At 43.3% G+C, this 14,871-nt stretch overlaps 1 protein-coding gene across 1 annotated transcript in view; it reads left to right on the top strand.

The window, feature by feature from the left end:
• The window catches only part of LOC104028388 (myosin-16), a 34,921-nt gene extending 23,360 nt beyond the window's left edge, over window positions 1–11,561 (top strand). Inside the window, 22 exon segments of the mRNA XM_075718892.1 lie at window positions 23–150; window positions 942–1,138; window positions 2,000–2,132; window positions 3,420–3,491; window positions 3,493–3,563; window positions 3,565–3,620; window positions 4,873–5,000; window positions 5,128–5,195; window positions 5,197–5,226; window positions 5,650–5,816; window positions 5,819–5,838; window positions 6,663–6,727; window positions 6,729–6,772; window positions 6,775–6,844; window positions 8,338–8,504; window positions 9,461–9,634; window positions 10,156–10,210; window positions 10,212–10,256; window positions 10,258–10,319; window positions 10,322–10,350; window positions 11,266–11,340; window positions 11,343–11,561. Coding sequence (XP_075575007.1) covers window positions 23–150; window positions 942–1,138; window positions 2,000–2,132; window positions 3,420–3,491; window positions 3,493–3,563; window positions 3,565–3,620; window positions 4,873–5,000; window positions 5,128–5,195; window positions 5,197–5,226; window positions 5,650–5,816; window positions 5,819–5,838; window positions 6,663–6,727; window positions 6,729–6,772; window positions 6,775–6,844; window positions 8,338–8,504; window positions 9,461–9,634; window positions 10,156–10,210; window positions 10,212–10,256; window positions 10,258–10,319; window positions 10,322–10,350; window positions 11,266–11,340; window positions 11,343–11,561 — 2,075 coding nt within the window.
• The last annotated feature ends 3,310 nt before the right edge of the window (window positions 11,562–14,871 follow it).

Below are 14,871 nucleotides of genomic sequence, written 5' to 3'. Positions count from 1 at the left end.
CTTTTATGCACTTTTCCCACAGCCAAAAACAGCCAGCTGAGTCGGGAGCACAAGGAAGCTCAGAGCAGGCATAACCAGAATGTCCACATAAAGATTTCTCTCACCTTGCCAGTAGATGACTTCAAGAGGCAGCTGGATGAAGACTCAAAGGTACTGGGGACCACCAACTGCCTACAGAAGTTGCTGCTGTCATGGGATACGCAGTGCCTGCTCTTTCGCATGTTGTCCACTTCAGAGTAACAAAACTTTTGTGTTAGCTTTCACAAAGGAAAACCTTCTCATCCAAATTAATCTCTGGGCTTGTACCCAGCTGATCTTGGGAGGCGGTGTGGGGGACATGAGCCTTATGAAAATAAGATACAGAACCTCCCTTGAGTCAGCAGCAAAGAGCAGAACGCACACCTCTTGATTGTCACTCCACTACCCATTCAGTGGATCGTACAGCAGTTTATTCACATAGATCACACAAGTTTGGCTCAAAATCTGACACACCTGTCTTGGAAATTTCTTCTTATCTCCAAAGAGTAATTCTAGTGCTGCACCTGTATATCACAAGTCTGGCAAGAATTCTCTGTGTTCAGAACAATTGCCAAATGGGTTCACAAGCCTGGCAAGAATTCTCTCTGTGTTCAGAACAATCACCAAATGGGTTTACTGTCATAATTCCTTTGAAACGCTGTTTGAGAGAAAACAGTGATCACGACAAGCCAAGTTCTGTTTTCAGTTGTACAAGCTCAATTCAGTTCACTGCAGTACAGTAAAAAACAGGTATGGAGAACAGGAACTTGGCTCCTGACCAGGAAGATATTTTGAAGCCTGAGATGTTTCTAGCTGGTCCAGAACAGAGTTGTTCAAGTGGAGCACTCCAGCTCTGGGGAGCGAGGTCAGTGTATTCGTACATCCAACAGAGATACGCACAGTAACGGCTGCGCTATCTCCAGGCCTGCACTACTGCTGTAGTGAGCTTGGCCAACACCAAGCATGATTTGGACCCAATGAAAGAGTAGTTGGAGGAAGAGGAGGAGAGCAAAGCTGAACTGCAGTGCCTGGTCTCTAAGCTCAATACTGAAGTCATAATCTGGAGGACTAAATACAAGGCTGATGCCATCGAAAGAACCAAAGAGCTGGAAGAAACCAAGTGAGCACTCAGCTTTCAGAGAGTCTGGGATGGGAGTTACGGCAGTCTCATTATTTAGCTTGGCTGCTGAGTCACAGCTTGTAGATGTGATCTGTTAGGACTCAATTTGGTAAGACAGAGAGAAAGCAAAGGGCTCCAGCCAAGAGAAAGAAAATAATACTTGCAATAATAAACAGGGACTATTGAGACCTAACACTTACACACTGACAACAGAAAACCAACACTGATCCTTTCTGATAAAGGCTTGAATTTGGATAGCCTTTCTTTATTCCAACAAGGACTTTTCCAGCAGCCCTACAAAAGCCACTAGCATTTCCTAAGAATAAAGCAAGCATCAAATCAGATTAAACCCCTTAGAATCTGGTCCTTGAAAGCTTGTATTACAGGCTAGAAGTTGAGCCTAATCTTTGTAGCAGTCTCTCTAACACAGCTAACAAAGGTGCTTTCACAAAATAGCAACAAAAGTTGAGGCATCTGGAGGGTTTCACTGTGTGCCCAAACAAGTTGAGACAAATGGAATAAGCTACTACATCTCTGCATGACTGTGTACTGAGTCCCAGGGACATTCACGAGGGAGGGAGGCTACTTTGCTCTTAGACGCTATCCCAGTCTTTGAGATACCTGAATGGAGGGTGGCAGTGTCCATCACCAGGTTACAATCCAGCAATGAAGAGCTGAGCTGCGGCCCAATCTGTGCCATATCCACCAGTGGAGGGGAAGAACCAGCCACTGGTTTTACAGTCCTTTTTCTGAGACTGCTGCCAGGATTTTACCTTTTCACTGGTGAAAGTAGTGATGGTGCTCGGGATGAGGGCTGCTGACTCCTACCACTCCTCACTCCGTGAACTATTTACTCACCAGGATATTTCTGGCTGTGAGGCTCCAAAAAGCAGAGGAGACAGCTGAACTGGTCCAAGCCTGGGTTGCCAACACAGAGAAAACTAAGCAGGGGCTTCAGAAAGAAGCGGAGGACCTCACTGTTGACCTCGAGAAGGCAAGAAATCCAGCCATTCAAGAGTGCATCCAGCACAAGCCTGACCAGCAAGATCTAAGACCTGGTACTGGAAGCCCTGGGAGTCTTTCTGTTAACTCAGGCCAGCTTTGGACTGGTCCCTTATTTCTTACTATTTTAAGATCTCTCCATTAAACGTCAAGTAATCTGTATGGCCATGAGAAGCAAGTCTAAGATTTATCACATCAATAGAAAACCCAGATGAGAGCCACAGCTAATTCCTAGGAGCACACAGCACGCTTCTGGCAAGCTCATTAGCTGACTTCCAGAAACAAGAGTACAGCTAAAGCAAAAGCCCTCCTTTACTACAAGGCAAGGTATTCATCTTCTTTTTAAGGATAATGATATCCTGCTTTGAACTTTTCAGTGTTGCAGTACCAGTGGGTTGGCCACTGGTTATTAACTACCATACTCAAAGCAGATCTAAACAACGTGTACTTTAAACACTAGCAACAAACGCTCCTTCATTAAATTAGTATTTCTACTCTCGCTAGTGCTAGTGTAAAAGCATGAATAGTAGTGCAACTGTGGGACATTTGAATAAAAATGTTACTTAAAATAGGCACAAAGGCTGCTCCAAATCCACTGAAGTCTTTGGGTATCTGCCAATGACTGCAGTCGGCTTTAGAACAGGTCTCAAGAGCCGAAAATCCCACATACAGCATTACATTACTGGGCTGAAAAAAAAAAATCTGTTTCACCATCACTTTCTTTAATGAAGCAGTTCTTTATTCTATGGTTCCTGTGGTGTGCTTGTCACCATGGTATCTGAACACATGTGCGGATCATAAGGATATGTAGAATATTTCTGATTAAAAGCTCCTAGGAAAGAAAAATGTACCTTTATTCTTTCCCTTCATGACAAGCAGTTAAACACAGTCTAAAATAGTCTTGAATAACATCTTGTTTGTAACCGAATCGTCTTTGAAATAGGAAGAGCCACACTAATCAACCCAGGCAATTACTAACAGCACATCTGCACAAGGAATATCTGAAGTGGAACACATTTGCTCCACAGCAGCATCATTATAACTGCAGGAGCAAGGAAGACTATCACACTGATGGGAACTGGGTGATCTTGTTAAATTCCTAATGGTGAAGAAAGAAAGCCTCGTAAACATTTTAATCATCCATTCAGAGTGACCAAGAGAAACTCTGCCAGTCATTAGAGCGGCTGCCAATTTAACTGTGACTAGCTGGCAGGACACGGAGAGAAGTGAAGTGTAAAGAAAACTTGTGTCTGGTGAATGCTTGGCTTTATCCTTCCAGACCAATGCTGCTTGTGCTGCCCTGGACAAGAGGCAGAGAGCCTTTGGTAAGATGCTGGCAGAATGGCAACAAAAAATGCAAAGAGCTGCAGGTGGAAGTGGATAGTTCCCAGAACAAATGTACACAACTGAAAATTTTGAGCTTAAGCCGCCTATAAAGAATCCTTGGAGCACCTGGAATCTATTAAAAAGGAGAACAAGGGCCCTTCAGGGTAAGCACTGGTTTGATGTTAAAAAACTGCAAATCATAAGCCCCTTGATTCCTACTGAGTGATCTCTTGTGGCATTTTCCAGCACCAATTCCACTTTTCTTATTTCTAGCAGTGCTTTCACTCTCTAAGTGCATCAAATGTATGTTCCCAAAGTCACAGGTTAGACTCTGCTCTTGGGACAGAGTCTGCACTCACACACAGGCCACCCCTATCGAATCACCCAAGACTGTAACTAGCACCAGTGTAATGCTTCCAGGGAACCGGCTCTGGGGATAACTTTGAGGATCAAGGTCCTTTCTGAACCCTCAAAATGCAAACACAACAGCAGCTTGGTTGTACTCACTGTTATACTAGGAGATCATCACTCCAGGCTGGGCCACGTATCGTCACTAGAGCTCCACATAAGGGAATAATGGACTGGTTACAGCATTAGGCTTAAGTAAGACACAAGCTGCAGTCCCAGTTCTAGCTACCAGCATTCTCTCTACCTCTGGGCAATTCACTTAGGGGACTACTAACAATGGCCAGCTCTGCCCTGGAAAGATGACGTTCCCTTTAACCTCAGTGGGGAGGATTAGGCATCTCCAGGAATCAGTTCAGAGCAAGTCAGTTGAACTCCTGCTCAGAGTCTTGCTCTTGGCATCGCTTCTCCCCCACTGGCTGCACAGGGAGACCAGCTGCCTTGGCTCTTTTTTTTCTTTTTTTTTTTCTTCCTTTTTAAAACACTTCTGTAAATTGCAAAAATTGATCTTTTACAGGAGGCTGGAAGATGACACTGTAAATATTTAGAAGATGCTACAATCTGCTGCCCTTGTGGCCAACAGAAAACAGTAATGGACTCCCTGGCACAGACCCAGCGTTTTCTGGACTATCTCCCCCAACCCTTTGCTCTGGCCTACATCGGCTGGCAGAGCACCCCGTTCTGCTGTACAGAGACGATGTGGCGTCCTGTTTTCATTTTGTAAGAGCAACCACCTAAAAGGGGGAGAGGGGAAGGCTGGATAAAAACTGGAAAAAAATTCTCTTGATTTAATAGGCTTCATTCTTCCACCTCCATGAACACATGCAGCGAGCAGGGCTCATTCAGAAATCCAGGATAATATTTTGCAACAAAAGGGCAGCTGATATAAAGTGACTCAAATCATTTCATGCCATTTCCATTCAAAGAATCTGTCTGGTGCACTGGGTAAAGTTCACAGTCCTGAAATAAACCTATCATGAAATATCCGTTTTCTTCCCTAGAGGAAATTAAGGATCTAATCAATCAGCTGGGGGAGGGAGAGCATTCATGAGCTGCAAAAGATAGAGATGGGAGATTGAGAAGGATGAACTGCAGGGTGGCACTGGAGGAAGCAGAGTCTTCCCTGGAGGTACCAATGCTACAGATGTGAGATCTGCATGCCAGCCCAGTGGCTGCTGCCCACATTCCATCGGATGGATTTTGTATGTATAACCCAACAAAGCATGTTTGTTCATCCATCTGTTGCACCCTTGCAGGCTGAAGAAAGTAAACCAATTTGCATTCGGTTCAAATGGGCTGAGGTTAAAGCTGACTTTGACAGAAGAACGTGAGAAGGAAGAATTCGAAACAACCAGGTACAGCGATGATATAACATGAAAACACAGGCAAAGGCTGCAGCATGGCGGTTTTAAGTTAGACACCAGGAAAGTTTTATAAGCATTAAGGGGAATTACTCCTTGGACCAGATTGTCTGGAGGTTGTAGTCTCCGTTACTGGAAGTTAAGTGCAGTCTGGTCACACGTCGTCTAGTGGGACTGGTTCAGCAGGAGGTGATCCAGATTTAGGCAGTAGATTTTTAAGATGAAAGCTCTCCCAGCCCTATGTTTTAAGAAAAGGTACTCAAGAATAGCTTGGTGCAAAATCCTGGTATCTCAGTTTTAAACAGGTTTGAAAAGTTACGGTATTTTTATTACTTGGTGAGCAATAATTGGATACAAAGGCTGGATCAGACTCAACATAACAGAATGCTGTACCATATGCTTCACTGGACCCCACAGAAATAATCACCAGCATGCAATTGAGTCTCTGCAGGCGAGTCTGGAGACTGAAGCAAAGGGGAGTGCTGAAGCTCTCAAGCTCAAGAAAACGGACACTGACCTGACCAGCATGGAAATGCAACCGGATCATGCCAACAGGAACAACAGTGAGCTTGTCAGGAGACTGAATAAATGCAACAGCATGTCAAGGTAAACTGGAGAGGGTGGAAGCAGGTCCCTGGATGGAAAAGCATACCAGTTCTATATTACAGCTTAAACAACAAAGCAGTAGATTATGCACTCTTGTTTAGACAGACATCTTGAACAAATTGAGAATTTATATTCAAAAGCCCTAGTTCTCCCACTCATACCAATTTCAATCTGCAGTAGTTCCAACAAACCTTATACAAGACAAGCATTACTATCAGCTTTTGTCAAACTAGCAGCCCAAAGAACTATTCATATGTAATTAAAACAAAAAAGTTCTGCTTTTAAGAGAAGCTGTAATTGCTGTTGGAACAGGATAGCCAAGAAGTGGACTGGAAACTAACAGAGATGTAAAACTAAGGAGCTTCCTTTGGCTCTTTGTTTCTAAAATAAAACTAAGTAAGTAAATTAGTAAAAGGCTAGTTTCTTTGTTGGAATAAAGTGATACAACTGCTGCCAAAAATCCCATTTTAGTAACTTAAAGAGTAACAGCAAAGATTCTTTCTCTCTATACACATGCATATATATACACACACACACACACACACTGAAACCTAACTTGTCCTCAGTTACACCAGTCTCAGTCAGAAGTAAATCTCTTAAAAGTCAGCGTGGCTACAACGATATAAGACAGGCATATATGACACTGGGATCCAGTGCTGGGGTTTTTTTGTGGGGTTTGGTTTTGGTTTTTGCGCCGCCCCCCCCCCCCCTAATTTTTTTTTAAATCTGACATCACCTTAAAGAGCAGCTTTGCAGAGACACCTCCTACATCTTTCAGCTTCCTCTCCCTTCATTATTTACATTAATCTTTCATCTGCTTTCAGGACCTTCAAATCCAAATGGATGAGGATGCTCGCCAGCACGAGGAGGAGCTGCAGGAGCACTACATGCCGCCTCAGCCCACTACAGACAGAGCTGGAAGAAGTGCAGACCGGCCCGAGGGCAGCAAGCACTCTCACAAACTCCTGGAGCAGGCAGAGGTCATGGAGAAGACATAATGCACTGAGTGTCCATGTACAGAGAAAGTAGGGCTATTTATGCAACAGCTATCTTGTCAAAGAGTTTACATGCATGTCATTTAACATTAAATCTTAACTCTGGGTAAGAAGTGCAGGATTAGGCCAATGATGGATAAATATAACAGTGGTCTGTGAGATAGGTCTGATAACTCTATGGAACATGAAGAGCTCAGTCTTTAAAGATATTATACTGATAGCAGGATTTAAAAAAACCCAACATCTTAGCCCAGCTTTGCTCCTACCAAGGCCTATGAAAAGACTTTTAGAAAAATCAGTGGAATAGTTAAGACAGTGCTGAGCACTTCTGAAAAACCCACCTTAAAAAGGACAGTGTAAAATTCTGCCTCCATTGAAACTATAGTTTTACTAGCTGTTTCCATGGTGCTGGGATTTATTCTATAGAGTGTAACTCACAATGAGATCCATTTTAGTGAAATTTTAAGCATCCTTGTGTTACAGATTGCAGTATGAAATAACATACCTGCCATTTCATTTTGTGCATACATTTAAGAAGCTACTTTAACATTCACCATTACAGTCTGCAGTTCTTTTCCATAAAGACCACACACGCTAACATTTCCAAGGAGGATAGTATAACTTCTGGAAAGAACTGATAATACAAGAAGCATTTCTCAGCTGCAATTATGGGACATCTGTTATAAAAACTGAGTCGTAAATGTGTTTTTTATTCAAATAGGTTAAAAAATGCAACCAATACATTCACTTCCAATTGACTGATGATAAAAGGATACATTTTTAGCAGGTGAGCTGCTATCTCCATAGCAAATTTGAGTTTTTAAACTTCTTTGTTATACAAAACGTACGTAGCACAGAACTTGTGCAGCATTCTGGAACACAACGGCACATTTACTTGCTGCTGTTTTGCTGAAGAGCAGCTTGTGTTGCTAGAATGCAGTTTTTCTATTAAAGCCTTTGTAGTTCTCCTTCCTTAGAGTGAGGGTTGTTTTATTATTTTTACAGCAGCAACAACAACAGTCCTTCAATGATTCATGTCAGTAAACAGTAAGCACTAAATGAGCTGTGGGGCTCATATTTTCCATGAGATAAAAAGACACATACACACTGTAAACTGTGGAGCAGAGACTATGTTTGTTGAGAATGCAATCAAATACAGTTTCAGTTGGGTCTAAAGCCAGCTGCTGCTACTGCAGCGTAACTTTGAAATAAACAATATTGGTATATAAACTCAAATCCATACACACAGAAATTCAGGAAAACAGACCCAGACTCAAGGCCTTCATAAACAACAGGGTCTATTTCTGCCTCAGAGATGTATCATCATTTTAGCTCTCATTTAGTGTGCAAGTAAACACGCAGGTCCTAATGTTCTGTAATGCAGATGCAGTGGGGATGAATCCCACTTGGCTTAACAGTGCACAATTTTATAGAGAAAAAACAAACTCTACAGAGCACTGTGATGCACAAATCATCTCTTTGAGAGCCAAATGGAAGAGCTGAGCAGATAAGACATCCTGGGTCTCCAAGACTTCTTTCTGCCCTCTAGAATCAGTCTGCTCACTATTAAATGAAAGCTGGAGCCTGACCTTCAACATGCCACTAATGAGCATGAGGAAATCATGAGTGAGTACTGAGCAAATGATGAGAGAGCAAAGAAAGCTGTGGCTGATATAAGTGGCCTCCCTGCCTTTCTGCCCTTTACATTGGTAGCTGGAAACCTTAAGGTATATATTCCATTATTTCTCTCCAGTGCTGATTTGATAGCACACTGTTAATAATACATGTCAGCACTTGCATTGCTTTTTATGATCCTGAAAAGCAGAATGCATGTTAGCTCACTGACTGCAGCCTGGCAAAATTAATCTGCAAAAGAAGAAATCCACTTCCTCTCTGCCTCCCCAGTAATCTACATCACAGATGGCACCCTGAGGAATTCCTCCATTTCCTCTCGATTTATCCTTTCTTTCACTTATTACACAACTCCACTCATCACACCTATCAGGCCTCCAACAAAGAGTAGGCCGGCTTCCCCCTCTAGCTAGTCAATGGCATTCGTAATTGGCACAGAGGGGAGAAAAGTTGCCAGCACTGAGCAGATTGCTCCTTTGGCACTGTGCTGACAACTGGCACTTCAGAAATATCACAGCTAGCTGTGGATTTTATGCACAGCATTTCCTCCCAGAGTGAGGCTGAGCCTTCTGCCACCTTTGTGCTTTCAGCTACTGCATGTTCAGACAGTATCTTCACCTTCCATCTACAGCACACTCTCAGCCACCTTCTTTCCACTGAAAGGTAGAAATCAAAGCCTGAAGTGTCATCAGAACTAAAGCTGTTGACTTCATCATAGGTGGGGATAATACCTTTGACTACTCCAGTGGTACTGAGCATACCACCACCTGGTTTATGGTCTGATCTACAGTTGTCCAAGTCAGCTGGGATTACTTCCATTGATTTCAGTGAACTGTGGATCCAGTCTTTAGAAAAGCAGCCTATGATAGACAGAAAAATTAAAGATATGGCAAAATTTCTCAGAAGGTAACATACAGTTACCGGGTCTACATATCCTAGCTTTCAATGCTCAGCATAAATATCTGTGCTGTCAATCTGTTTCATACCTTCCTCACAGGCTTCCTGTGTGGCAAAAGGTCTGCATCAGGAGCAGGATCATTGCGTGCACCTGGAAAAGATTAAGAACAACTATTAAATTGCAATAAAAGACATGTAAGTCAAGATGGAATAGGCTGAGCTGTTAGCCCTGAAAGGAGGAAAAAAAAGCATCATCATGAAACTCCACGGTAAGAAAAACATGTACAAATATACAAGAAAGATCATTCCAACAGAGCAGCTATGAAACTCTTTCCTGCACCTGAGCTTCCACATTCAGCACAAATACCTGAAAAGGAATGTTTTCATTTAACAGCCAACATGTCCCAAAGGGAATGCACTAATTTAAGGAAATCCAGACTAGGCAGAAAAGATGCATGTAGGACACTCTCAGCCCACTGGAGCACAAGAGGACTTCAGCACTTGCGTCCCGTGCAGAACTCATCGATCAGAATCTTTATGGTGCATAAGTACAGCAGTAACAAGCCACTGGTAGCAGCAGCTGATCTACACCCACGAAGGAGAATTTGCGAGGTGTACTGTCATCAGCGGCATAACTTGCCGCTTATTTTTCAACTGCAACAAAACTCTAGAGCACGAGTAGCTTCAAATTCCTGGGGTAGATACCGTCTTCCTATTTCTTTTTCCGATCCTCGTAATTCCACATCAACACTTCAAATCCCTTCCATAATCATTTATCCTTCTACTCCTTTTCAAATGAAGAAACTGGAAATAGGGTTAGACTCCAAACAGAAACACCATGTGGAGACTGAAAATTCTGCACAAGAGCAACAGGCCTCTAAAGGAGCCAGTCTTCCACAAAAGGTGGCCACAAAACCAACCAGTGCATGCGGGAGCAGCTGGAAAAGATGCAGAACTGTAAATTTACAAGAGGCAAACTGAGGAGGCTGTACGTATTCCCTGCTCCAGCTCACCGTTTCATCACACAATTGTACCCTGTGCACCTGGGGCATTTTGCCTCTCTAAAACACATACTGCAGGAAGCATACATTCAGTTTCTACTCATAGCACCCCAGACACACGGCCCACTGTAGTCGTGCATGCAGCTATTGAGATAGTCACACAAAAATGTGCATCATTCTCTACAAAGGATTACTCTCCTCTCCCTTCTTTGCAGCTACGTCCTGTCCTCAACCAGTCTCTAACATGTGCACACATATAGAATCATAGAATCGTTTAGGTTGGAAAAGACCTTTAAGATCATCAAGTCCAACCACTAACCTAGCACTGCCAAGTCCACCACTAAACCACATCCCTAAGCACCACATCTACACGTCTTTTAAATACCTCTGGGGATGGCGACTCAACCACATCCTTGGGCAGCCTGTTCCAATGCTTAACTACCCTTTCCGTGAAAAAATTTTTCCTACTATCCAATCTAAACCTCCCCTGGTGCAGCTTGAGGCCACTTCCTCTTGTTACTTGGGAGAAGAGACCAACACCCACCTTGCTGCAACCTCCTTTCAGGCAGTTGTAGAGAGCGATGAGGTCTCCCTTCAGCCTCCTCTTCTCCAGGCTGAACACCCCCAGCTCCCTCAGCCACTCCCCATCAGCCCTGTGCTCCAGACACTTCCCCAGCTTCGTTGCCCTTCTCTGGACACGCTCCAGCACCTCAATGTCCTTCTTGTACTGAGGGGCCCAAAACTGACCACACAATTTTAAAAATACCTATTAACCCTAATTCTTTAGGGTCATGACTATACTCTCACCTTGATGTCATTATGCACAGATATCAGACATGTTCCAGGTCAGTTTTTTCCAGTGCAAAGATTTCTCTTCTTAAATCAAACCCTTTCTGGTACAGGAACAGGAGGCTGGCCAGAGCCTGGCCAAGTAAAGGAAGACCATACATGAACCGGATGATGCAGAGGATAGGGAGATGGAATGGCTGAATCAGCTCTAAACAAAGTGCACACCAGGCATTGTGTCTCAGCAAGCAAAGGGCTCGCTTTTGGAGAGATTATCCAAGTGCCTAAACCCTCTTCCTCTGTGTCAGTGACCCAGGAACAGGCACCAAAGATAGAGCTCACGTTTGAATCCACCTGCCATGACTTCATTAGAGCGGAGAAAGGGTGTGGGATGGAGATGAGGAAAACATAGGTGTGTTCTCAACACTAGCTGACTCATGCAGTTGCCTACAAAAGGGAACACAGATATTCCATAAGTATTTTCATGCAGAGAGGTAAGTTCAGAAATGGCTAATGGTTAGTAGAGATGTGGTTTCACTAACGGTAAAACAGGAAGGGGAAAAGAGCAGCATCCTTCTACTTCCAAAAGGGATGCACATTAAGGACTAAACCTTTTTTCAAGGGCACCAAAACTGCACAGCAAGGATGTCTCTTAGGAAAAAGCCCACCTCATCCCAGCACGGGGCTCCAGGATACTTCTGTACGCTCCAGCAGTCTAGCAGCGAAGACAGGGACACAAACTATACAAAGCAAGTACCACCCAATTCCTACTCCCTCTCCTCCTTCCCCTGTGGTAAAAACAAGGGGTTGCACATCATTGCTTATCAAATGTGCCAAGACATTATAGCATTTCTGCCTTCTTTCTTAGCAAGGTTTTGAAAGGTAAACAATATGCTACTACAACACTGCTTCAATCTCCTCTTTTCTCCCCGAGTAGTGTATCTTGCCAAGAGCTGCCCATTGAAAAATTGCTATAGTACTGATTAAAACAACAGGTCTGAGATATCAAGAGGCAGCCTACATGGGAAAAAGACTAGAAGACAGAAAAAGTATCCAACGATCTGCAGACAGCAGAATTACCTGTGTGTCAGACCCGAAAATCTACAAATAATACTTCAAGTATACCTGGAATAATAGAAGACATCCAACATTACTTGAAAAGGATCTGTGCTAACAGAGATTTGAGATTTTTCAAGTCAAAGATAGGAGGTGTGATCTTGGCCATCTCTTGCAAATAATTCCTCTCATCAATAACCTTCATTCATAGTCTTAATAAAGCTTATTGTATGGGGGAAAAACTTGAATTTGTTCACAACGAGACAGCAGAACATAGTGTTCGGGGTTGCTGCTCAAACCTAAGATGCGAGACATAGCGGGGTGCTGCAACAGGAGGGTAGAGTAGCACAGACAGAGCAAATTCAGAGAAGCTGGAAGGCAGAAACAGCTCCTGTGGCAGCACAGTGGGGTCCAGTCCGCAGGACGAGACTTTGTTGGTTGTGGGAGAATTGCTCCAGAAGTAGGAGGGCTGACCCCTAGCAAATGCCTTGAACTAGCCAATATTAACAATGCCAACATAAAATTTTGCTGCCATAATCTAAAAAAATGGTGATAAACATGGCTGGTGTTTCTTTTCTAGTGATCATTTTCTGCAGGAGCGAGAGTAAAACACTGCTGTCATCCAAACACCCTGCTGTTGTTCACCAAGCCCTGCTTGGACAACTGGAACAAAGACATTTAAGCATACAACCTCTGAAAAGCAGGCTAACAGAGCGCAGATGCTGCCAGATGTCACACACTTCACGCTTTGCTCTGAAGGTGGTCATTTAGAGCCTGAGCACGCAGGCTCCTACCTGCTTCACCACAGATCTTCTCTGGCAGCAGGGGAAAAAGCAGTCACAATCAAGCTCATCATTAACCTAGAAAGCCAGTATGCAAAAAGACTGCACAGTAAAAGTTTGGTCAAGCTGCACACAGCAGGACCTCTCTTCCTTCTTTCTCATTCTGTATCATGATCATTGCGCACACTACACACAGTTAAAACAGGAGTTGGCAAGGTGGGCACAGCATTAAGTAGCAAAAAAGCAGGACGTTTGGATACCTGGACTTTCCCTGCTTAGAAATCCCAGATTTCCAGTTATTTAGACCATCAGTGACTTTACCTGATCTTAAGGCAACATTCTTGATAATTCAAGAGTATTACTGATGAAAACCAATTTTGACAAATTACTGTGATGGCAGTTCTCGAGAAGCAGGGAATACAATTAGGGGGAAAAACTACATTGGCTGCACCTTCCTTTTAAACATCAGGCATGATATGACACTGTGCTGGAAATTGCTACATTTTCAAATACTGGGGTGAACAACGCACATCTAGAATGCCTCTCAAGGCAAGTATTTTCATCTGCAACTACCTCTTTGTATATACAACAGCCTGTTTCCAAAAGACCTCTTTTTGCCCAGCTACTACCCATCTGAATACATTTGCTGTTTTAAAGATAAAAACAACCTCAAAGGATGTCCCAGGTCAATTTTTTTTAATACACATCTTAAGGTCTGACTGCATCTAAACTACTTTCACTAAGATCAGTTCAGCCTTGCTTCTGAGGCCTCAGTCTCAAAAACACTGGCATCCTTTCTGGATTAGCACAGCATAACTGTATCAGCAATACAGCAGGAACGAAGGTGGAAAATTCTCTGGAAAGCTTCGCTGGAGACAGGGCCTTAGCTTTTAATGCTTAAAAGCTCTGCAGAGTTCCTCATTTAGATACTTTCACCCCATCTGGTGAAAATCATTTTGTAAACATAAAACCATACTTAAACGTAATTTCATTCCTGTTATGCAATTTTACTTGGCCTGGCTGGCTGCGTATCTTTAATCCGTGCAGCTGATCTAGTTTCGTTAAGCCAATAAGGACTGCGATGATTACATATCTCACGGTTACAAAGCCATAGTAGCACTGGTTTAGGAGACCATCGACTCCAGCCTCCTTCCCGAATGCAAGATCTTACATTGCATTTTTCCAGTCTGACAAATATTTGTCTGATCCATTCTTAAAAAACGGTAAGAAGAGCCCTACATCCTGCCAAGTCAGTCCACCACAGGGCTTGACTACTTCAAAGCAATCACTGCTAATTTTTTTTCACTGTAACCTAGATCTGCCTGGCTGTTATCTTAGCTTATGACTTCATGTCCTAACCCCAGTGGACGTTAGAGAACAAATTGTTCCTTTCCTCATAGCAGCAGCCTTTTATCTATCTGAAGGCTTACACATCTTTCTTCAGTTTTCTGTCCGCTCAACAGGCTCAGCAGAAGTCACGCGTTCGAAGACTCTGATCGTTATTGCTACATTTTTCTCCAAATATCCGTATTTCTCTTGTGCAGAGCCCAGGACAGGACATACTCTTCTAGTACAGCTCAGCAGAGCAGGATTCCTGTGTATGTCTTAGCAGCATCTTCTCACCTATATGGTCCTGTGTGGCATTTGCCTCTTCTGCAACAGCAAGACATTACGGACACCTACTCAGCTTCTGACCCACAGCAGCCCCTCCATCCTTTCCTGCAGCACAGCCAGGAAATTCTTCCCAGTTTTGTAATTCTGAAGTTGATTACATCGAAGTTTACAGCAGTGCACCTGCTACTGAACCACATTCTATTTTTTTCCATGGAGCTCCCATTCTGAACCCTAGTTCTATGACTGTGTTTATTCTGCCTTCAAACTTGA

Source organism: Pelecanus crispus, chromosome 11 (assembly GCF_030463565.1).
Source record: "Pelecanus crispus isolate bPelCri1 chromosome 11, bPelCri1.pri, whole genome shotgun sequence".
NCBI lineage: Eukaryota > Metazoa > Chordata > Aves > Pelecaniformes > Pelecanidae > Pelecanus > Pelecanus crispus.
This window is presented reverse-complemented; position numbering and strand designations above follow the sequence as displayed.